This window comes from Apteryx mantelli, chromosome 13 (genome assembly GCF_036417845.1).
Source record: "Apteryx mantelli isolate bAptMan1 chromosome 13, bAptMan1.hap1, whole genome shotgun sequence".
Classification (NCBI taxonomy): Eukaryota; Metazoa; Chordata; class Aves; order Apterygiformes; family Apterygidae; genus Apteryx; species Apteryx mantelli.
In genome coordinates this window covers 12,438,322-12,461,207 of record NC_089990.1, presented here as the reverse complement: position 1 = coordinate 12,461,207, position 22,886 = coordinate 12,438,322, and the positions used below count along the sequence as shown (strand labels likewise).

The window sequence follows — 22,886 nt, the reverse complement described above, 5'->3', positions numbered from 1 at the left end:
AAGACATGCACATCATTCAATAAAACTGGCATGGTTACATGGCAAGGTTAGAAGAGCTGACTGAAGTTAAAAAGACAGAAAAATACAGAAGTCTGACAATAGAGAAATCAGGAAACAGAAGCCCCTAAGCATTAAGGGGAATTCGAAGAGTCTAAGCAGCAAAGAAGTTGTAAAAAAAAAAAAAAAAAAAAAAAAAAAAAAAGCAAGCTGTAACAGTTTAGGAGAACAGCAGGAAGTTTACAAAGAATTGATGAGTTTATTGTACCAAAAGCCTTAAAGTTTCGGTTTTCTAGAAGAGGAGTGTTGCAGATAACTTCATAGAACTGGCTTTTTTTCTGACAGTAGAAATGAGGCAGCAGAGAAGGGATAGTGTCAGAAGAAAAGATTTTTGGAAAACCTGACAATTTTGAAATAAAATGTCAGGCAGCGTTGATAATACAGTCCTAATACTGAAATGGTAAATAGAGGTAAATAACAGTATCAACACAGAAGTCTGCTAAATATTTTCACTTCTTCAGTAAGTATAATGGCAATGGAGACCTTGAAATAAGTTGGCCTTTCTTCTGCTTAGTGTTGACTGTTATAATGGGTAGCTATGCAATGTGCATGCAAATCTAAATGAGCGCCGATTACATTTTCTGCTAGGCTCTCTGTCGGACATTTTTTAATGATGTAGAAGGGGGCAGGCACAGCTGCTGAGAGAGAAAATCAGCTTCAGCACTTTTGTCCCTATGCAACTTTTTCAAATCTTATTTACAATTAAACAAAAAATTTAATGACATTAATCCATTGAAATTCTGGTTTTGAAATAGCTGTGAGGCGTATACAAAATCATGAAAGAATATGAAAAGTTGCTACTCTTAGTGCAATTCTCTACTTTCTTAAATGCACTCTGTAGCTCTGCACATACAGAATTGCTAATCTTGATAATTAGTTGAAACAGCATATTCAGAGGATAGGGATAGAGCAAAGATAACTTTTCCATGCATGATCAATAGTGTATGTTATTATGATAAGGCATATTGGTAGTGATAGCATGTGCGCGCTGTTCAGGTGACTTACATTTCTTGATTCTACAGGCAGTTAGCTACATTTTGTCTAAGGCAAAGTTAATTTGTTTCTTGACAAAGTTCTCTGCTTTTGAGTAATAAACTGTGTAACTGGATTCAATTGTTACTAATATGTGTTATGTTGTTTTGTTACTGTGGTGAGATGCTCTTGCTTTCAATTTGTGAGCTGTTATCCTATGGGGAGAATCTCATAAAACTTTGCACAGTATTTTAATGTTCAGTTTGCGGTGGAGAAAATGTTCATTTAGGCTTTTTCTGTGCTTACTGCTCCTTGAAATAAAGTAACATGGTAGCATGTACTTTCACATGCTGAAGATACTCCAAAGCACTTGCTAGTTAAATTCTATAGGTTATAAACCAAACTGTTCTTCTAGACCAGGCAATACGCAAAGATTTACTTTAAAAAAAAAAAAAAATTAAGTCCTGTCCAAGAATTACTGAAATGTTTTATTTTACTCACATGAGTAATTCTTTTGATTACTTTGGAACTACTTATGCCTGGAAACATTTGCAGGATTTTAGGTCAAAAATACACTTAGAAAAACATAAAACAATAAAGCAAAGTGAATTGTATGAAGTACTGCATGCTTTTCTCTTGAACTTTTGGATAAATATTTTTCTGTATTTGTCAGTGCAACACATTAATCCAGTGAAACTAATCAACACAATAATTCTGTGTTTAACATAAATTCTGATTTTGATTTTGCAGTTATTTGTGAAGGAACTTAGCTGAATATGGATCCAGGTGGTGGAAGTCTTGGATTGCAAACACAAGAATCCAAAATGCCTCACACTATGATTATGCAAGATTTTGGTAAACATTTTAACTATTAAACATTAATGAATAAAATCTTATTAAACATTAATGAATAAAATCTTTTTTTTCTTTTTTGCTATATGTGTTTAAATGATATCAGGATGTAACTTGACTCACATACTATAATAATGCTATTTTCTTGGCATTTTGAAGAAAATTAAATACAAAGTTTATGATGATATATCATATGTCTTTGTATACTTTGGTTGCTAATACTGAAATATTCACCTATTTCAAAAATTTAAGTAATTCTAAAAAAAAAAAAAAAAAAGTTAACTTTGTGGCCCAAAGTACTGTAGATCAACCAGAAAATGTTATATAGAGTTCTGTGGGTTTTCTTGGTGTGTTTCTGTTTTGAAATACGCTGGCTATCTGTTACATCTCCAGCATAACAGTATAAGCATTTACATCCATGCTTTTGTGTGATCGATTACTGTCTCCAGTTCCCCATTAGGGTATTTCAGTAAATGAGATGGGAAATAATGACTTAGTGTAACAACAAATAATTGTTGTTATGTAGATAACAACTTACAGATTTAACTAAATCTGTACATTCTGTATGTTCTCTCAAGAATATAAGCCCAGGTGCTGTACTGATGTAAGAGAACTTGTTGATTTTTTTGAGGCTGGTACTGTTTCTTTAGATAGCAATGCCAAATGACTTCAGCAATTTTGAAGGTTTGGAGAAAGTACAGCAAGATGTTCGCGCTCTTCGTTGCGGGTCTCCATTTCTGCATTGTGACAGGAGAAGACCTTCTTAAGTATTGGGAAGGACCATGTCTTTGTGCTAATATGAATTAATATCCTTCAGAGTGTACCAAAATAATTGCACTTGCATTACTATGCTGAATAATTTTAACTCTTCTGTTTTTCATTCTGAAAAGAAACACATTCTTGCATGTTTTATTCATTAAGATTAAAACTGATTTGTGTGGTAAAATAAATCATTGTGCATCCTTTTTTACATATAGAAAAGTAGTTTGCAAATTTGACTGATCAGTCAGGTCTGTTCATGAAAAACAGAGGTTTCTGTTTCCAGCCATTCCTTACACCATGCCAAATTGTTGGAAATTATAAATTGGCATACAACTAAACACTTAGTTTTTATCAAAGCCCTTAAAATATAAAGCATGAGAGAATTGCTGTTATGATGAAAGGATTAATGCATGCTTACCAAACTTACAGTATCATGCAAAAATTTTGTGAGTGTTCAAATTGCTATCATAACCAAACATTTCTAATTGGAATTAAAAAAAGGAGGGGATTGCAAACTGATCTTTAGTTTTTAAAATATCAGCATTGTAAACCCCTAAACTTGGGGCAAATTCTGTTTGAAAGAGGAGACATGTTTTATTTTACTTAATTTAAAGAATACAAACTGTTTTGGATTGTCTTTATCTGATGAAATGTAAAAATGTAGATTGTTGAAAAGCAATTGTTCGTCTATGTTTATCTTGTCTATACCATTATTCCGTTCCTTAGATAAGCTCTAGTAATGCAGTAATTTTAACATTTTTCTCCTCATTCATAATTGTTTCATAGTGGCTGGAATGGCTGGCACTGCTCATATTGACGGAGACCATATTGTTGTATCAGTCCCTGAAGCTGTCCTAGTTTCTGATGTTGTTACTGATGATGGGATAACTCTTGATCACGGCTTAGCAGCTGAAGTTGTCCAAGGACCCGACATCATCACTGAAACTGATGTTGTAACAGAAGGTGTAATTGTTCCTGATTCTGTTCTGGAAGCTGATGTTGCTATTGAAGAAGCTTTAGATACCAGTGATCATGTTTTGACTTCTGATCTAATAACAGAAACTGTTAGAGTTCCTGATCAGGTTTTTGTGGCTGACCTTGTTACGGGTCCTGATGGACATTTGGAGCATGTGGTGCAAGACTCTGTGTCAGGAGCCAACTCACCTACAATGGTTTCGGAAGAAGTTCTTGTAACCAACTCAGATTCGGAAGCAGTGATTCAAGCAGCTGGTACTGTTCCTGGCTCCACAGTGACTATAAAAACAGAAGATGATGATGATGGCAAGAGTACATCTGAAGACTACTTAATGATATCCTGTAAGTGAAATAAAGGTAGATATGAACAGGAGATTATCAGAAGTAGAAGTCTAGTGGGGAGAAATTACCAAAACTGGACTCTTGCTGCACTCTGTAACAGAACTCTCAAATAATAGTCTGTTGCTCAGTTAATTCTTGTTGTCTGGATTTGGGTTTTCTTAATGAAAAATCCAGTCAGCAGTACAACAAGAAAAAGAATGACATTCAAGTGAATGAGTGCGTGTGCATGTGTTTTTGAAACTCAATATTCCTGAAAATCTATACATTAAAAGCAAATTTTGAAAGTTAAACATTCTACATATTTTGAGTGTGGTACCTTTTTAAAATATTCTAGCACGTTACCAAATTATGTAGATGCATGTAAAAATAACATGTTGGGTTTCATCAATAGAATCCAACAAAGAAATATTTTTTTAAGATAACTTATTCAAATTTGCTTTGCTTATTTTCACCAAAATATTGTTTGTTTAGCTGTATTTAAAATTATAGTAGCCATTGTATTGTATGTTGCTCTGTTCTGGACTCTACTTGACATTAAGGGGTTGTGTGCATGAACTGATAAGCTCTCTAAAAATTGAAAGTGGCTGTCCATTTCAATTTCCACACAACATTCAAACCTGTACCCTCCTTGAGGAAGCTGTATGCTCTTACACTATTTGTTGAGTGAGAGCAACTAAAAGGGTTAGTGAAATGCTACCTTAGGTATATTATGTTTCTTCAGTGTTTAAATTATATTTATGATATCAGTTTTTACTGTTATGCAAAGTTGTTAAAATATATGATAATTCATTACAGACTTTTGACTTTTCCGCGTTAGTTATTGAAGTATGAATAGGTCAACAGAGCTTTTATTTAGTCAGAAGCAATATGACAAACAAAAGACAAATGCCAGGTGTCAAAGTGTCAATCTCTTCACAGCAAACTGCATTTATTAAAAATTTCAAGACGGAAGACATTACTGAATAGTGATTATAATGATTTCTGTATGTATTTTGCTTTTCTGCAAAATATTTTTTTAGTATTCATTTTTTCTTCAGGATAAGGTAGACAGCTATGATTTTTTTATCATATTATCCTTACTGTAATGCCATATGTCACTAATGCAAGTTTAAAAGGGTTTTTTGGAACAAGAACAAAAAAACATTCAGTCTAAATGCAAATTAAACCTACAACAGCAAAATTCCTGTTTATTTGTAAATAAAAGAACACCATTTTTACAGTCAGTTGTTTCATTGAAAAAATTCCTCCTTTCTGACAGAGTACTTACGATGAGTTGTATTCTGTAACTGCGGTATTTCCAACTGCACCTTTGTAATTGTAAGTAAAGTCATCCTTGGACTTCCTTCTAAGATAGATAAGTATGATTTGATAGTAATTGTCACTGCACTTAGACCAGAGTGTCTTAAACTTCCAGTAACAGTTACTTAATGACCTCAGCTCTGCCTGATTATTTGAGATATAGAGAGTATTGTCAGGTGTTCTCAAGCCTACTGAGGGTTTTGGCAGTGTTTGCAAACCAGTTTGAGACACAGTTTTAGGCATTATATGCATGTATAACCTTGATAAGTCTCAGTAATCACAGTTGGAAGCTACATTATTAGTCTGAAATTATGTTCTCATCATTTTAGGTGTGTTAAGACAGTCTCTTGCCTCTGTTAAGCTTTGAGGCTGTATTGTGCTGGGTATGCCACCTTAACCCTGCAAAGTGTCTGTTCTAGTGATTTGTTTCAGAATGGATCAGTCTCATGCAGTTTTGATTTTTTTTTTTTAACATTTTCCAGGTTAGCCTTGAATTTATTATGTTTCTGAAGGTAATCTGTTACGTAGGATAGATAAACGCATCAGTTTAGCAAAGAGTTTAAAACAATTTTTATTTATTTATTTATTTTAAATTGTCAAATGTTCAGTAAGTATTGTAGAAAGGTAATTTTATGGTTTTAATTTCTTGTGTGTATATGTGGAGTTGTTGAACTTTTTTATAATATGAATCACATCAGAGTGATCATTCTAAAAATTTCAAATACTTCTTAGCTGTCTTTAATGAAATTTAACAGCTAAAAAGGGGGACATTACATGCAATGTCCAGTTATCTTTTCATGGATTACCACCAACTGTTCTGTGGAACACATTTGGGAACTTCTAAAATATTACATTTTAAGGTATAAAGCTGAGCTGTATGTAGAATTTTAACTTACAATTGGCTTATTTTGTTGAAAATTATGGCTTTAATATATTGAAAGGTGTTTTTTTTTACCATTTCAAAATACATTCCCATGTAGATATTTTATATACTATTGGTAATTATATTTTTATATAAATATTTTTGGAAAATAGTGTTTATTTTGATAGTAGTTCTGAAAACAAGATGTGTATAATTTTGTAACTGCGAATTTTCACTGGAAAATTGTCACCACTCAGCTATCTCAGAGCAGATGAATTCAGCTTGTTAAAATCAGCCTTATGATCTTGATACTGAAAAATCACTTCTTGATACATCCACAAAACATGCTACAGGATATGCATAATCTCCTTTTTTAAATCTCCCATTTAAAAGGGACTTGCTAAAAAGGAAGTTAGTTCAAAGTTAATGCGTAGGGTATGCTCATGCCCCCACCCATCTCGTACTGAGATGTGAAAATTATGTACAGTACATCCGATTTTGCCCAGGAAGAGTTAGCACACTTGTAGCTTAAAACATACCCTTTTTTGTTTTTCAGGTTTGCGATATTCAGACCCACAGCGGATTGCCAGCTCCCGATCCGTGTGTTGGCCCTGCATGCACTATGCTGGTGACCTCATACCCACCAAAGAACAACACTGGAGCTGGCCTTTAGGGGTAAGGTACTGTTCCACCACCACCTCCTTTTTAGTATATTACAATACAGTGTTACATAATTTGCTAAACATTTTAATATTAATATTCCTATATTGTAACCTATGGGATGTAAAATAAGTATATCAGACATGAGAAAAATATGTAAAATTGTAAAACCATGGGACTTATCTTGCCCTCATGTTATCCCTGTGGGCTCCTATGGTGGGTGTGATATCACCAGCATAGTGCATGCTGAGGCATCACATGAATTGGGAGCTGGCAATCCACGGTGAATCTGGACATCACACACCTGAAAACAGCTAAGAAAGGTAAGTTTAACACTGCAAGTGTGCTGAGTTTTCCTTTAAATCTTGTTATTTAGGAGAATTCAGCATATATTTATAAAGGGTCTATGTTGTGTTTTTTCAGTTATTTTTTAAAATGAGGAGATAATATTATGTAGTGCTTCTGGTGGATGAGTCAGATCTGGAAGACACTTTCATAGGCTTCCATTGACATAAACTAAGCATTCCTGTTCCTGACAGCTATCACTTGGAAAAAGCATCAGATAATTTAGCATTAATGGGTTAGCAGTCTGTAAGTGGAGTCATATTACTTAGGCAATAGAATATTTCCACCATCTATTAAAAAAAGTCCTAATATTTTGGAATTGGACAAAGATTACCTGCCCAGCTGTGTTGATCGCTTTTCCTGTATGTGAATGTGTTCAAAAATAGATTGAAACCATAAAATTTACTTTGTATTAAATGGCGGTTTAAGCAATAGCAATTGCCAGTTCAACTTCTTTTGCTGTTGGTGTAGTTGAAACAGAAAGCAACATCTTAAAAACAGCAGTCTATATCATTATCATTTTATCAATACCGTTTGTATTTTTCAGATTTTGTTATATTGCACTTTTACTTTTTTAGAAAAGTGATTTCAGAGGCCGTACATGTAGAGGCTTCATGATACATTTCCATAACTTTAGCTTAAATTGTAGAGACTGAAGATCTCTGAAAACACAGAGGATGCTTAATGGTGTGGGAGTTTGCCCCTCTAAGCCAGAGTTCCCTGTTTTTTAAAGGATATTAAAAATTCTGGTGCTTTACTTGAAAAGGTAAAATGCAAGCTTACATACTGTATTATATTAATGTATTTTACTTCGTATTTGGTTGAAAATACTCATATAAAATTTTTTAAATAGAAAATGTCCTCTTTTTTCTTTATGTAATCTTTGTTGCATTGCAATTGATGTCCTGGTAAGGCAACTAATCTAAAATTGTATGTTTATTCTTGCATTATTTTATCAGATAAATAGTGGCATTCAATCACTTTCATCCAATGTTAGTTAAATAGTTTGGAATTTTTTCCCTAAAGAAAACTTATATCCCATACAATGATTACTGCACTGTTCAGTAGGAACTTTCTGTTGTTAAAGAACCTTCTAATACTGAAATACTTTCTGTGTGAAACTGATACTTTGTTACATTTATAAAATTTGTGAGTTTAGAAAAAGTTGCTGTTGCTTGACTTGCAGATTAGAAAATAACTGTACCTTAAAAATATGTACTATCACCTGCCAATTCTAAGATTACAGTAGCTGCATAGAATGAGTGCTTTCTTCCTCCCCCCCAACCTTTTCTTTCTGCATTTTGACAGCGACTTTAGTCATACAGATATATATTTAATCATTCCTGTCTTGTACTATTATTTAAGCTTCAATCTTTCAAAGACTCAACATGCAGTGGAACTAACATTAAACATGTAACTATCATTTTGAAGAATTTGGATGGGAAACTTCTATAAATGTTAAAAGCCAGGCAGAAAAGTATTTTTTTTAATTTTCCGAAATAGTAAATATGTGATAATAGGTTTTTCAAGATAAGTATCTTTGAGCTTATCCTTTTTCCTGCTAGCAGAGGATGCATTATCCTCTCCTTTATGCTGCCAGAGCAGGTTTATTAAAATAACTTCTGTGAGCAGATGTAATAACTTTCTCATATTGGATATAAGGATGTACTAATAACCTGATGCTGGTTTAACTGACTTGTCAAAGGAATTTGTGGATTTCTCTGCTGTGGCTTTTTTGTTTGTGGTGTTCATATTCATACTGTTTTCATTGTCCTGCAAGATAACATGAACACCATGCACTGCCTGTCCTGTTATAATGGATAAAGGTATTGATATTGCTGGCATCAATGTTACTAGTAAGAGATTTAAAATGTTTTCAATTAAAGAAACACAAAATTTCCCTGGGGAAATTTTTAGTTATTTCCACTGGTCCAAGTTAGGTTGTGGGGTTTTTTGGCAATGCAATTAGTCTGTTATTTACAAAAAAGAGTGCGCCAAAGCATATCATATTGTTTTTTAAGGTTTTGCCTTTATTTTAATAGAAACATATAATTTAGTTTTAGTGGTTCTTTAATTAAATCAAATACTTTCTTAGTAATTACGTGATTTATATCTAGTTCTGTTCTTAGTGACATACGTACTGTTCTGACACAGTCCAAGACTTGTGAAATAAAAGTTTCATCAGTGTGGGGATGAAAAATGGTTTAATTCCGATAGGTGTTTCCATGAAATCCTGTCCGTGGATCATTTGGGATTGCTGTAGTGGATTTCCATCCCTGGTGCAGGGAAGGCATCTGCTCTTTCTCTAGCAGGTTCTGAACCACCTCACATGACTGCCTGGGGTATTAAGAAAAATTTAAACTAACTCCAGTTTACCTCAGTACACCAGGCTGTAGCCTGAAGTAGTAAGCAGCCCTTCAAGAGCAGTCATCACTGCACTGAGGGCAGGAAACTTAGAGGGGGATTGGGAACCACTGCAGCCATCCCAAGGTAAGCCATCCTTTACTCAGTAATCAGAGCCCTCAGTTGTCTGCACTGAGTAGACACTAGTCATTGCAAAACACTCTTACTCTCATTGTAAAACACTTAAAATACCAATTTTAATGCATTTTTTTTTACCTAATATGTACATATTTTAATGTTATACATATAATAAATTGTTATTTCCCTATAATGTATTTAATACAGATTTTATTTTCCTTTTGAGGAATTCTTCCCTATTTAGAGGACTTCAGTGGATGTCCGATATTGCATAGGTTTGTCCTGGCCATCTGCACAGGAACTAATTTTATTCATTGAGAGAAGTGTGTTAGCAATGTGCATGTCAGAAAGCTGCTTGGTTCAGTGGCCTTTGTGTTGACGGTTTCCATCCATATATATGGATGTCTATGTGAACACATATGTTACCAAAACAGTGTCACTTCTAAACTTACTTACACTTCAAATGTAATTTTTTTGTTGAATAAATAAAATCAGCATTTTGAATATACAAGTCAAATTTATTGGAATAACTAAGTTGCAGGCATAAAGAATGAGAACTCAATTTCACGTAATATTATTTGGATTTATTTTATCTCATCTTTTAATCAGCTATATGATATATTACACAGTAATCTTTGTTAATTTGTAGGTTTTTAAGTGATAAAGTAGTTAAAACCGTAATTTGTTTCAGTGTGAAGGTGTAGTCAATTTTTTGACACACACTTCTTTCACTGGCAAATTACTTAGAATCAGCACTCTTGATAGCAGTATCAGCTACTAGATGTCAGTATTTTAGAATAGTGAATAGTGAAACTTCCTGGAGTTCTTATTAGACTGTAGCAGTCAATTCTGGATTAGTTTTTGGATATTTGTTTAATTATTGATACATTTTTGCTTTCCAACTGTAATAGTTTCAGGCATAACCAATACCCACAGAGTATTTTATTACAAGCTTCCTCTTATGTCCTTCATTCTACAACTTGCGTTATGTTTCCAGAGTTGTGACAATTAAATTGAATATTGATCTTCTGGAATCTCTTTCCCTTTCAAATTTCTTAAGATGAACTAATTTATAAAGGCCATTTATGAATGCAATCTTTTACTGTGCATGAGGATAATAGTAGAAAAAATCCTGCTAGTTATTACTTTGACTTTTAAAAAATGTATTTGAACCTCATTATTATTCTCTTATTTTTACAGTGGATGATGTTGGAGAAAAATTGGACCATATAGGAAGCACCCCCTTAAAAATCAGTACAGAGGTGTCAAATGATGACGTTGCTAAAGATGATGGGTTTGGTTCAGAAGTTATCAAAGTTTATATATTTAAAGCTGAAGCTGAAGATGATGTCGAAATAGGTACCTTTTAAATTCTATTTATTCCGGTAGTATGAAATATTTGGGGGTATTTTTGATTTTTTTTTTTTAATTTAACATAGTCCACTGACTGGAGTTTTTTGTGGAATGTGACATTTGTGGAGACTGCCAATATGCAGTTAATACATGATGTGTATTAATCCTAAATTTAGGTTCCTTTTGACTAGCAGTATTTATTTTCACCTGCCTATGCTACAGGGTCCCAAAGACTAAATGTAGAAGTGGTTGGACATCTGCAGGTGTTTTTCAGCTGCTGCTTTTTTCTGACTTTGCAAGACAGAATGCTATGAGTAACAAAGTTTTCTATCCAGTGGACTTCTTTTCTCTTGTTTTAGTGGTTTAATATTTTTTTTTTGCTCAACTGACTTAAAAGCATACTGGTCTCTTGACCTTTTCTGCCCTTCTGTAGTAGAGAAAGACTTAATTATAAGGGATTCAAATTAAGATACTAGACTTTATAATGCAGTCACTGTCCTATCTGTCCTTCGTTGAAGAGTGGTTTAAATGTAGTAATTTGTAACCTGCTTGTGATTCAACTGCTGAACCATTGCTATTTTCAGCCTGCTATGTTAAGATAAACTGTAATCAGTGTCAGTTTACCATACTGAAAACTACAGCAATTGAAGAATTAGTGCATAAGTAGATCAGATATCCTTGAATTAGAGGCAGCATTTCCACAAGCGGAGTAGACAGCTGGGGTTTCAGAGGCTGATTTTTAATTTGCAGGTAGAGTTCTGGCAGAACCCAAAATCTCGTGGATGTAACAGCTGTCCGCTCCATAGCTGTTAACAGCGGATGTTCTTAATAGCTCACCTCTTTGCAAGCGGATACATAACATGGTGCTGCTTTCTGAGAGAACTTTCTAGAACACAGAACACAGATGTGCAGTAAAGTTGTTTATAATGCAAAGTCCAGGACTTCTTCCCCAAGAAACTCTAGAAAGTTGGCGGCCTTCTACATCAGCACAGAGAAGCTTCTAGAGGGGATTCCTGTCATAGAACAGTCTTTGGTGGCCTTGGTGCAGAGAGAGGGAGAAGATTGCTGGGGTTTTAGGCATGCAGTCTTGTCCAAACCTAACCAAGAAGCTCTTGCTCTGCAGTTCTTACCAAATGATAGATCCAGAACTGTTTCAGGAGCCTTGCAAGTAGACATACAGCCAATCCAGGTTCTGTTCATTGTGACTTGTAAAAGCAGGGTCCCGCTTATGGTTGTTCTCAGAGCTGAAATCTCTGGCTTTTACCAGTTTACCTCTGCGCTTAGGTACTTGAAACTCCGCCTCACTGGAATGTGTCTGGCATGGTACATCTAAGCCCACTCACAGTGCAGATCAATTCGTTTCTGTTCTTCCTGGAGCAGTGAAGAGAGATCACCTCCAACAGACAAGTAGTTTTGGCCTGGCTATACTGTGCAAACCTTAAACTTCAGACAGAACTGTGGATTAGATGAGCAAAGTCCTCCAGTTAGTAACAGTCCTGGTGCTTTTTTCCAAGCAGCTTGAACTACTGCTTCAGGAAATTTTCAGCTATATAATGCCTTTTTTTGTCTTCTCTGAGAAAGAAGTTATCTTTTCAGCTGAAATTAATGACAGAAAAGGATTGTTATAACAGGGATGATCAGACTGTTAGCTAATGGGGCAGTTATCTTTGTTTTTCTTTCTCTCAGGATAGGCTCAGAACTTGTTAGATTGCCTTACAAGTTGCTCAGTATCTTTTGTAGGATGATAATGTGTAGGATTTTGGAGCCTATTAGTGAAGTCCTTCATCAGGTTGCCAAGTAACTTTGCATATTTTGCTATCCATTCTATTCTGAACAGACAGTACCTGACTCTACTGAAGGGTTGTGAATATTTCTGTAAGCCCTGAGATTTTCCCTATTTGATCCTTAATTTCTTACAAGTATGAGAGGTTGTGAAGGCCATGTCCTTCCTGAGGGCATGAGAAAAGGATCTAGAGAAGCAGCACCTTAACATCTCTTACCTGTTGTAACATCTGTTTCATCTGCCAGTTCCTACATGAATTGCCAGGCCCTGTTCTTGAAATATGGTTTCTTCCTCTGGGGATAGGTTGTCAGTCTTGAGGGACAGACTGCTAATGCAGCAGCAGGAAGAATCAAAATCTCTTATGGCTGAAAACTAATTTACAGCAGGGACCTTCTTGTGAGCCAATCTCAATGCTTCTGGTATAGCCATGAGGTAGTCCTCGCAAATTATCCTGTTCACTACCGGTGAGTACTTCCCCTTTGAAAGAGCTGATAATATTGATAATGTGTGGTTGCCACCTCAGCATTACGGAATACAGAGACCGAGATGACAGCCTTCACAAAGGAAGCCTGAGTTTCAATCTATGCACCAGCAGTAGTCTCGATTATTTTGTACATGGTGTGGGGGAGGGTTCTTAAATGCCAGCCATTTGCCTTGCAATCAAGTGTTATTCAGAAGAATGTCCTGGCCAAATCACTTTCAAAACAAGTTGTAAAATTGGGCTTGGGTAATAAATCTTCTTTGTTTTGTCATAAATGTGAAACGCAAAATTTAAAATATAAAAACAAATATTAAAAACTTACCAGTAGTTTTGATATATATACGTACATATACCAAATATAAACTGAGGATGAATGACTAGAATGAAAGTTTATTTTTGATTCCTGGCATGTCATTGGTTATAATTTCTGGTTAGTTTCAGTTTCACTCCTACAGTTTTATCTTGTATTCACTGGTTGCAATTTCAGCACTCCCTTCGGTCTCACAAGCCTCAGGACCATAGGGCTGCCTCTCTGTCTTCCATCAAGTTCTCCCAGAACAGGCTGACATCAGCCAGGACTTTGGGGATGTAGAGGAACTAAAAAATCAAAACCTCAGTATTTTGTATTTATTTATTAAAATTGAATTCCAGTAAATCTAATTAAGAGAGAAGCCTAGCACTATATTTGAGGCAAGTATGGTGTATGTGATCCAGCTTGACTTTAGAAGCAATATAGTGATATTCATGTGGTGTTTCATTAAAGGTGTTTGCAATCTGAGTGTAGCATTGTGTGAGCATAATGTGTATTACTACTTCGTGACTTGATCAGAGCTGCATGATATTGCGCCCTGCTACACACTTTCTGGGTTGATGTTATGAATTGATGTTAGCTAGTTTCATGAGCTTGATCTGGCCACAGGCAGAGCTGTCGCAGGTCTTGCATGTTTGGCAAAATGGAAGAGGTTTCCTGTGCTGGCATTCCAACAGCATCTTCTGCCATTTCACATAGTTTATGTAATCACAGATTATGCACCTTGCTGTGGAGTGTATTTCTCTCTAATTCTTCAGAAATCACCCATCTGTTCCAAACTGTCATATAATGACTAAATTTCTGAATTTCTTAAGAGTTTCTCTTAGCTTTCCTGGGATTTGTCTTGTGTTGTCTGACTAACAGGAGTACCTGCTGCTTAGTTGGTCATTTTGGCAACCATTGCCTTCAAAGGCATGAGGGTCTCTCTGCGTTGTGTTCTGTAGAGACATGCCACTGTTAGACCCATCCCAGTGATTTTAAAATTATCTGAGGTTTTCATCTAGCTTGGGAAAACTGAAATTACACATTTTGATTGCAGAGAGAGAGCTTAGTTTTTCTGTTTGGTGAGATGACAGACATTTGGCAAGTCTCCTATTCATAAAACATTTACAGAGAGTGATGAATCCATTTATTTTGATTTGGAAAATACTCAGCTGGGCTGCAGATTCCATCAGGACTGCTCTTAGTATTGAAAAAGGCCTCTTTGTGCCAGGCCTTAGTTTGTTCTGCCATAATCTGCAGCTTCTCTAGTCTCTGTCCCTGTCCCTGAGAAGCATGGAAGACGAATCTACATGTTTATCTTCCACCTTTCTCTAATTCAAGCATCAATATCAAGTTCCAGTTTGAACACTTGTTCTTTTACCTCTGTTAGAGTAAGTTGGTGAGCCAAAGCTTTTGAGTCACTTGAAGTGGAACTGTGTGGACAGTCCTTGTTTTGTTCTAACTGCTGCTGTGCTAACCTCGAGGATTCGGTGCAACACCTTACATCCCTGATAGTCAGTCTTTTCATATAATGTACGTGTTGAAGTAATTAGAGTGCAGTTGCTCTGTAATGGTTTGAGAAGTATGGCCTCAATATATATTACTACTCCAAATGATCCAGTATAATGAGTCTGGGACATACACAGGACATATAGGAAAAATTCTCTAAAAATCAGTTTCTGAAAGGTGAGTAAATGTGACTTTGGGGGGATAAGAGGGATAAGAGCTGTTCACGTCTCAAGAGACAATTTAAAGGCTGTGCTCTGCCAGGGCAGGATTAGAATTATAGTCATTTTTTTGATGGGCCTGGGCGGGTATGTATTACCAGTCATATTTGAGTTCACTGCTGGCATGCGTAAAAAGCATTGATCTCGCTTGGGTAGTAGTTGTTCAGTCCTGAATTTATCAGGAGACAATGAGAGAACACAGCTCATTTTTCCTAATCTGCAATGAAGTATCAAACTTGCATGTTTTTATGACTGACAGGGATTTCAAAATATTTAATTAGAGATTTATGAAATAGCTTTGTTGTAAATAAGAAAAAAATACTTATATTAAATCTGATATTTATCTTAACAGTGGGTTTGTTTACATTCACTTATGTGTTTAACTTCTTTTTTTTAAAGGCGGGACAGAAATTGTCACAGAGAGTGACTTTCACAATGGACATTCTGTAGCTGGAGTAATTGAACAAGGAGGTGTTGGTAGAATGCAGCGAGAAAAAATGGTTTACATGGCTGTTAAGGACTCTTCTCAGGAAGATGAAGATATTAGTAAGCATAATAAGAAACATTTTTGTTTCTCATGCTATTTGGTACAGCAATATAAACATCATTCTCAAGGACTTTTTTAATTTTTCTGAAGGATTCTTCAGCCTGAAGTAGTAGAAAACTAAACTGATCTTCCCTAAAAATAAAGACAGGCTATAACTATTTTAAAGTGGTGTGGATAATATGCACTTTGTGCATTCTGTATGCAATCATTTCATTATTTATATTAAATTTAACATGTCCATGGATGAAGTTAACGAGGTTAGTCAAATTTCTCATTTTTATGTTTTCCTACTGTGAATTGCCTTGTTTAAACAGCTTTCTGGCAAAGTGGCAAATAAATGTCATCAGTTACACGTTTATAAGTTTGTATATTTGAATTTATGTTGGTATTTATTTTGTTATTTATACTTATTGATATTTGTTTTCTCTCTTTAAGGAATGTCTGAATAAACAATGATCCCCTAAGGGAAGGGGTGGCTCTAAATGCCAAAGGAAGGAAAGTAATTTATAACGGGTATCAATCAGAATGAGAGCAAATTAAATGAAGGAAAATTTAAGATGAGCAGAGTAAAATTAAAGGTTATTCTTCTCCTTTAATCCAGGCTGTGCTGAAATAGCAGATGAAGTTTATATGGAAGTTATTGTAGGTGAAGAAGAAGCTACATCACTTCCAGACACACAGCTTGAAGACTCCACCGTGAATAAAACTTTTGTGCCTGTTGCTTGGGCTGCTGCTTACGGTAGGAGTCTTTCTGCTTATTTGTGAAAATCTCTTCCAGTTTTATTCCTAATCTAACTTCCAGAATCTTTATGCAGATGTCAATCTCTCACCTCTCCCCAGGGAACTCGTAACAGCTCCTTCTGATCTCTTACCACTGTCAGTTAGTGAAGTTGATAAAGTGATGTGAAAAATTCTTTTTCACATCATTCATAACCTTTTACACATAAGCTTTTTGTAGTTCAGATACAAAGAAAATGTTAGTCCTATTTATACACTAGTGTTTTTCTCAACACTGGCCTACCAAACAGTCCTCGGATTATTTTAGCAGTTGGTTGTCTTGCATATAATGAATTGATTGCTACATGCGGAGTTTTATGAAGTAGAAAAGAAAGTTGGTGAATTTTGATCTGGTGTTCTTAGGACTAGCTCAGAGGTACAGAGTGCCTGGTTTTTATATAGTTGTTGAAGACTTGACAAAAATGAGAATAGCCTTAAGTATTTTACATTAACTAGGAGGAAGGAGAAATAAGTTTAAAAAGAGAATAGTAGGATTAGGTATGTAAATATGTTCCTAATAATTTTGGTTTATGTAGCAAGTTGTAAACCTGTTACCCTTTCAGATTATAAACAAAAGTAATTTTTTCTCTGCAGCCATGCTTCAAGTAGTAGGAGCATCTCATTAGGATATATTGCAAATTCTGAATATTCTCTTTATTTTGTATTTATTGCATTTTAGGATTTTGGCATCTTTTAAATATATGTTAAGAGAGTATCAGGTCAGCACTGGTTTATATTATAATTAAGTTAGCAAGCTGAGCAGGTAAACTCCGTTGGTGGAATATTTCTGAGCACAGTAGTTGGGCTGATAAAATATTTTTGAACTGCAGAGCCATGGCACATAGCAATAAACACTTTCAATACAAAATGAGGAATAGTCTCTTAAATTACTACTTGCCTATCTCTTAGAAGTTTGTAGCGCCTCATATAGAGAGTGCTGAACAGCTGATTAGTACAAAGGTAGGAGCCTTATTATCTACTTAGTTCTACTCTGGAAACATAAGGTATTTGGATTTCAAGATTGAACTGTGGATTTCAGATATTCTAATTTCTGGGTTGGTATCTGGAGTTACATATGAGTTTAAAAGTTTGCAGAAACAAAGCATATGGTCAGTGAATGGTTTGGCATTTTTGGAGAGAGTTCAGGACAGAGGGCTTCATTGTAAATAACATTTATTTGCTCAGTGGGCTACAGAGATGCCACCTGTTACACACATGCTTACTGTTTCTGTGAGGCTATATAGTTTAAAGAATAGTTTTAGGCTACTTAATTTGCTATAAGCCAAAGTATGAGCAGCAGGGCAGAATTCCAACATTAATGTTCTTTTTTCTTCAACCCATGTGTCCTCTATATTGTTCAAATCTTTAATATTCTTAATCTTTTCTTGTAAAAAAAACAAACCCTAAATAGGATTTGCCCTGGCCCTTGCAGCCTTAATTATGAGAAGTAGGAAAGATAGTCAGCATGATAAGCATGCAAGAACAGGTTTAATGGATATAGCTATGCCCAAAGAGTTGATTTTTAGTTCCTGGGGCGTATAAAGACAAGGTATTGGACTGATGTGAACTGCACATCTCAGTTTGAATTGAGTTAAGCTGTTATTTATTAGTTGGTTGTTCTCTCATTCTCAGACTTTCAAAGCCATCATCATTAGAAAGAATTTTAATTTATAAATAACTAATATACCATTTTCTGCAGGAGACGAAAGAAGACTACCCAGAAGATATGAAGATGGTCAAACGGCAGGTGAGAACATGTGATTGTGTTTTGTACAACATTAAAAGTAACTTGCTGCCTTTGAAAATATATATGTTTATGTATCATAGTTCTCCTAATCAGTAAATGCCAAAAAATTATTTGCAAAATATATGAAGGACTCTATGGTCTTTCTCTACTATTTTCAAATTAAAACAATTCTAGATGTGTTTTAGGCCTTCAGAGTTGGTGGGGAAGCTGGGAGGATCTGCCAGTATTTTTATATGGTTTTATAGTCAGAACAGAGATAGTGTAGTTACTGAGAGGTAAAACAAAGTTAGATAATAAGAAATGAATGTCTTAAGGAATAAAAGAAACCAAGGAATATATCTGAAAACTAGTTAGATATTTAAATAATTCTATTCTGGACTTTTGTCAACATCTAAGACAGATAATGCTTTATATTGGCACTCTGTCTTTTTTTTTTTTTATGTGTTCACTGTAAAGGAATGGGTGATCTTTTTTTAAAAAAAAGGTTGATTATGCTGCTGTGCAATTCCAGTCACCAGTCTCAAAGAAGAAAGTTGCTTAAGGTTTTTATGGTGTCTAATTTTTGTTTCTAGGAAATAACTTGGATACACGATTAGAAAACAAAAACGGTAATGCAACACAATACCTGCAGATTTGTGATAGCATTAGCACTAATAGAGTGCTAAAACAAAAAGCCAAGAAAAGGAGGAGAGGAGAGGCCAGGCAATGGCAAACAGGTAAACACTGTATGGTTATGCGTATTTGTCATGGAATGGCACTTGCTCATTTACTTTTCCTTTTTTTAAAACTGGTGCAGAATTAAAAAAATAAATAAATGATTTGCGTATTTCCTGTGTCCTTCCCCTCTCCAGTTCTATGCATAGAAAATGTAGTAGTTTTTACTGTCTGAAGTCAGTACACTTAGGGCTGATGCAATTCATTTGAATGTTGCAAACTATTAAAAAGCAAGCATGGATATATTCACTGCACATATAATATTACTGATCTATTTGAGCAGTTTCTAAAACAACACTATATAAACTGTCGGTGCTGTGGATTGGTTGTTTTTAAACTACTGAACCATTCTCTGTCTGCTGCAAGTGTAAGTGCATGAATCTGAACAGCAATTGGCTGATTTAATTTCTTAATCGGTAAATTTGTTTCCTTCATAACGTGTTTTTGTTTGTTTAAAAACAGCTGTTATAATAGGTCCTGATGGACAGCCCTTAACAGTTTACCCTTGTCACATATGTGGGAAAAAATTTAAATCCAGAGGATTCTTGAAAAGACATATGAAGAATCATCCAGATCATATGATTAAGAAGAAATACCAGTGTACAGACTGTGACTTTACAACTAACAAAAAAGTAAGTTTCCACAATCATCTGGAAAGCCATAAACTTATAAATAAAGTTGATAAAACCCATGAGTTTACAGAATACACAAGAAGATACAGAGAAGCAAGCCCATTGAGTTCTAATAAACTAATACTGAGGGACAAGGAGCCTAAACTACACAAGTGCAAATATTGTGACTATGAAACTGCAGAGCAGGGACTACTCAATAGACATCTACTTGCAGTTCACAGTAAGAACTTTCCTCATGTATGTGTGGAGTGTGGGAAAGGATTCCGTCATCCTTCAGAGCTGAAAAAGCATATGAGGACCCACACTGGGGAAAAGCCATACCAATGTCAGCACTGTGTCTTCAGATGTGCTGATCAGTCCAATCTGAAAACCCACATCAAAACCAAACATGGGACTGATTTGCCATTTAAATGTGAGCACTGTCCCCAGGCATTTACAGATGAAAAAGAACTGCAGCAGCACACAGAATTATTTCAAGGGCATAAGACTCATCAGTGTCCACATTGTGACCATAAGAGCACCAATTCAAGTGACCTGAAGCGACACATTATTTCAGTTCACACAAAGGATTTTCCCCACAAATGTGAGGTATGTGAAAAAGGCTTCCATCGTCCATCTGAGCTCAAAAAGCATAGTGAAACCCATAAAGGTAAAAAGATACATCAGTGTAGACACTGTGACTTTAAAACATCAGATCCTTTTGTACTTAGTGGGCATATCCTCTCAGTTCACACCAAGGACCTGCCTTTTAAATGCAAAAGATGTAAAAGAGGATTTAGGCAGCAAACTGAACTTAAGAAGCACATGAAGACCCACAGTGGAAGAAAAGTTTATCAATGCCAGTATTGTGAATATAGCACTACGGATGCATCAGGCTTTAAACGACATGTAATATCAATACACACGAAAGACTATCCACATAGGTGTGAGTATTGCAAAAAGGGATTCCGTAGACCATCAGAAAAAAATCAACATATAATGAGGCACCACAAAGAGGCCATAATGTAATATATGATCTCAAGAAGGAAGCAATTTAGAAACTGTGATATGCTAATTGGGGAAAAAAATCTCATGAACTGTTTCTCCTGGTTTCAAAGCTTGATATTAAATCATAACTTTACATTCTTTGTATTAAAAGTCTTAAAAGTATTAGGGTTGACAGGGGGATCTCATAGCCCTATGATTGTTGCTTATCAGAACCTAAAGAGCACTATAGAATGCAGAGAGATGGATGAATGTCTGAAATATTGCAGAAAGATTGCTGAATGTCTTCAGATTAATAGTATTACACATTGTTAAGCTATAGAAGACAAAACGAAGATGATTGTGTTATCCATTTTGTCAGTAACAGCATTTGTCTCCAATATGAAAACAGTTCAGATACATGGTGGGGTTACTTACAAATTGTTTGCTAAGGTAACCGAGTCTAACTTCTTGTGCAGTTTTGAAAGAATAAGAATATTAGTCCGTCACTTGGTCATAACGTTTTTAAATTGTGCCTGGAAATTATATTCCAGAACTGGTCAAATTTGGGGGTTTGTCCCTTTTTTTTTTTTTTTTTTTTTAACATTTCATTGGGAAACTTTTTTGTTTCCTTTATTAGTTTAGGTTTGATGAGTAATTTTTTTAAAATGTTTTTCAAAGCTGCTAACCTATTTTATTGCAGGATATGATGTTTAAAATATAGCATTATGTTATGAGCTCAAAGGTGGTGTTCTGGTGCTAGGGTTAAAGATGTGTATGTATATAATTTCCCTTTTTTATCTGAAACTACAGTTGAATGTTGTTCAGTATGGCACATATGACAAAATTAACTTTGAATCTGACTTTTTTTTTTAAGGAAAAAATGGATGCAGCTCATAGTGTTGTGACTCAACACTAATTTTTTTCTTGCTACTTTAAGATCTTCTCTAAAAAGAATATTAAAAACAAAGTCGAAGAAAATAATAGTTTTTTTGAATTAAAATTCAAAATATGTAGAAGTTCTTTAGGGCAGTGTTCATAACAGGTATGACTATTATTGTCCTACCTCCTAATATGAAATTTTCAATATAGATATAAAATTGCACCTTTTAATCAATTCTTAAAAAGTCTATACCATACTATAAACATGCATTTTCAATCTGTAAGAAAGTATATATGCAGTATTTAACCAGAAAAATATGCTGCCACTAGAGTTTGGAGGTGGATCTTCAGTTTACAGTGTATACATTTAAAATATGCATCCCTTTAAACAATGCTTTGTGTTAGCATGCTGCAAATCAAATGGCGCTTAATATAACAAGCTGGTCTAGGGCTATTTAATGAAAAACCTGTTCATAAATGTTATGCATATAATGTGTATTTTTTACTCTTTTTAGTTGCTTCATGTTTGCACACAGCTGTTCACATGATAAATTGTAACTTCATGCTATATTGTGGCTTTGTGTTTCAGATAATGTTCATATTTTGTTTTTGCACCAGATGAGAATCAGTTCCTTGAGAATAAATTTTTTTTATATTTCTATACTTCAGAAAGTTAAATTTGGGAAATCTCTTAGAAAAATACGTGTTTTATGTGGCTGTAAAAAATGATGTACACGCTGTAAAATAAGATTGTCACTGTTATGTGGGATTATTATTTCTAAATGTGTTACTCATCGTAACGGGCATACAATAAATCGCATCTCTTGCACTCCAATTTTTTTGGAGTTTGCTTCTCATTTATGGTGATATAGGAATGTCTCATTCTGTGTACATGTGCCTAACATTTTAATTAAATTATTATTCATAAATTAATATGAAATGTAGTAATATTTATCTCAAGTAAACCAGTTACTTGAGATACAGTTACTATTGGGGGGAGGATTGGGATTTTAAGTAACACTTAAAAGTTACAGCTCATGTCCTTAAGCATATTTCTAAAACTATTATCAAATGTGATATTGATATTCTTTGAAATTCTTTCCTTTAAGTAAAGAGAACATAAAACTTCGCATATATTTTGGGAAAAGATAGGTAAGTATTGTTTTTTTTTAACTGCATAAAAAGAACAGCTTGCAAAATGAAATGCTAAAAGTATTGCTATCTTAATTTCCTTCTCTTTTAAGAATATTTTACTTACGACATCAATAATAGATTAAAAACTTGAGAGAGATTTTAAAAGAAGTCTTCAGCAAGGATTTTCGACTGGCTTTTAGCCAGTGAACCCTTAGGTTTTGTACTAACAAGCAGAAATGATTCAGAC

The 22,886-nt window shown here is 34.7% G+C and overlaps 1 protein-coding gene across 4 annotated transcripts in view; it reads left to right on the top strand.

The window, feature by feature from the left end:
* ZNF711 (zinc finger protein 711) overlaps positions 1–22,364 on the top strand; it is a 28,557-nt gene extending 6,193 nt beyond the window's left edge. For 2 of the 4 annotated variants that reach the window (XM_067304150.1, XM_067304149.1), the window contains 8 exons: positions 1,780–1,884; positions 3,430–3,960; positions 10,808–10,966; positions 15,643–15,789; positions 16,392–16,529; positions 18,267–18,314; positions 18,887–19,030; positions 19,491–22,364. In XM_067304150.1, coding sequence (XP_067160251.1) covers positions 1,806–1,884; positions 3,430–3,960; positions 10,808–10,966; positions 15,643–15,789; positions 16,392–16,529; positions 18,267–18,314; positions 18,887–19,030; positions 19,491–20,668 — 2,424 coding nt within the window. In that variant the 5' untranslated portion in view covers positions 1,780–1,805 and the 3' untranslated portion in view covers positions 20,669–22,364. The remainder of the gene's footprint in view (positions 1–1,779; positions 1,885–3,429; positions 3,961–10,807; positions 10,967–15,642; positions 15,790–16,391; positions 16,530–18,266; positions 18,315–18,886; positions 19,031–19,490) is intronic. The other 2 variants (XM_067304151.1, XM_067304152.1) reach the window with 2 other exon arrangements.
* The last annotated feature ends 522 nt before the right edge of the window (positions 22,365–22,886 follow it).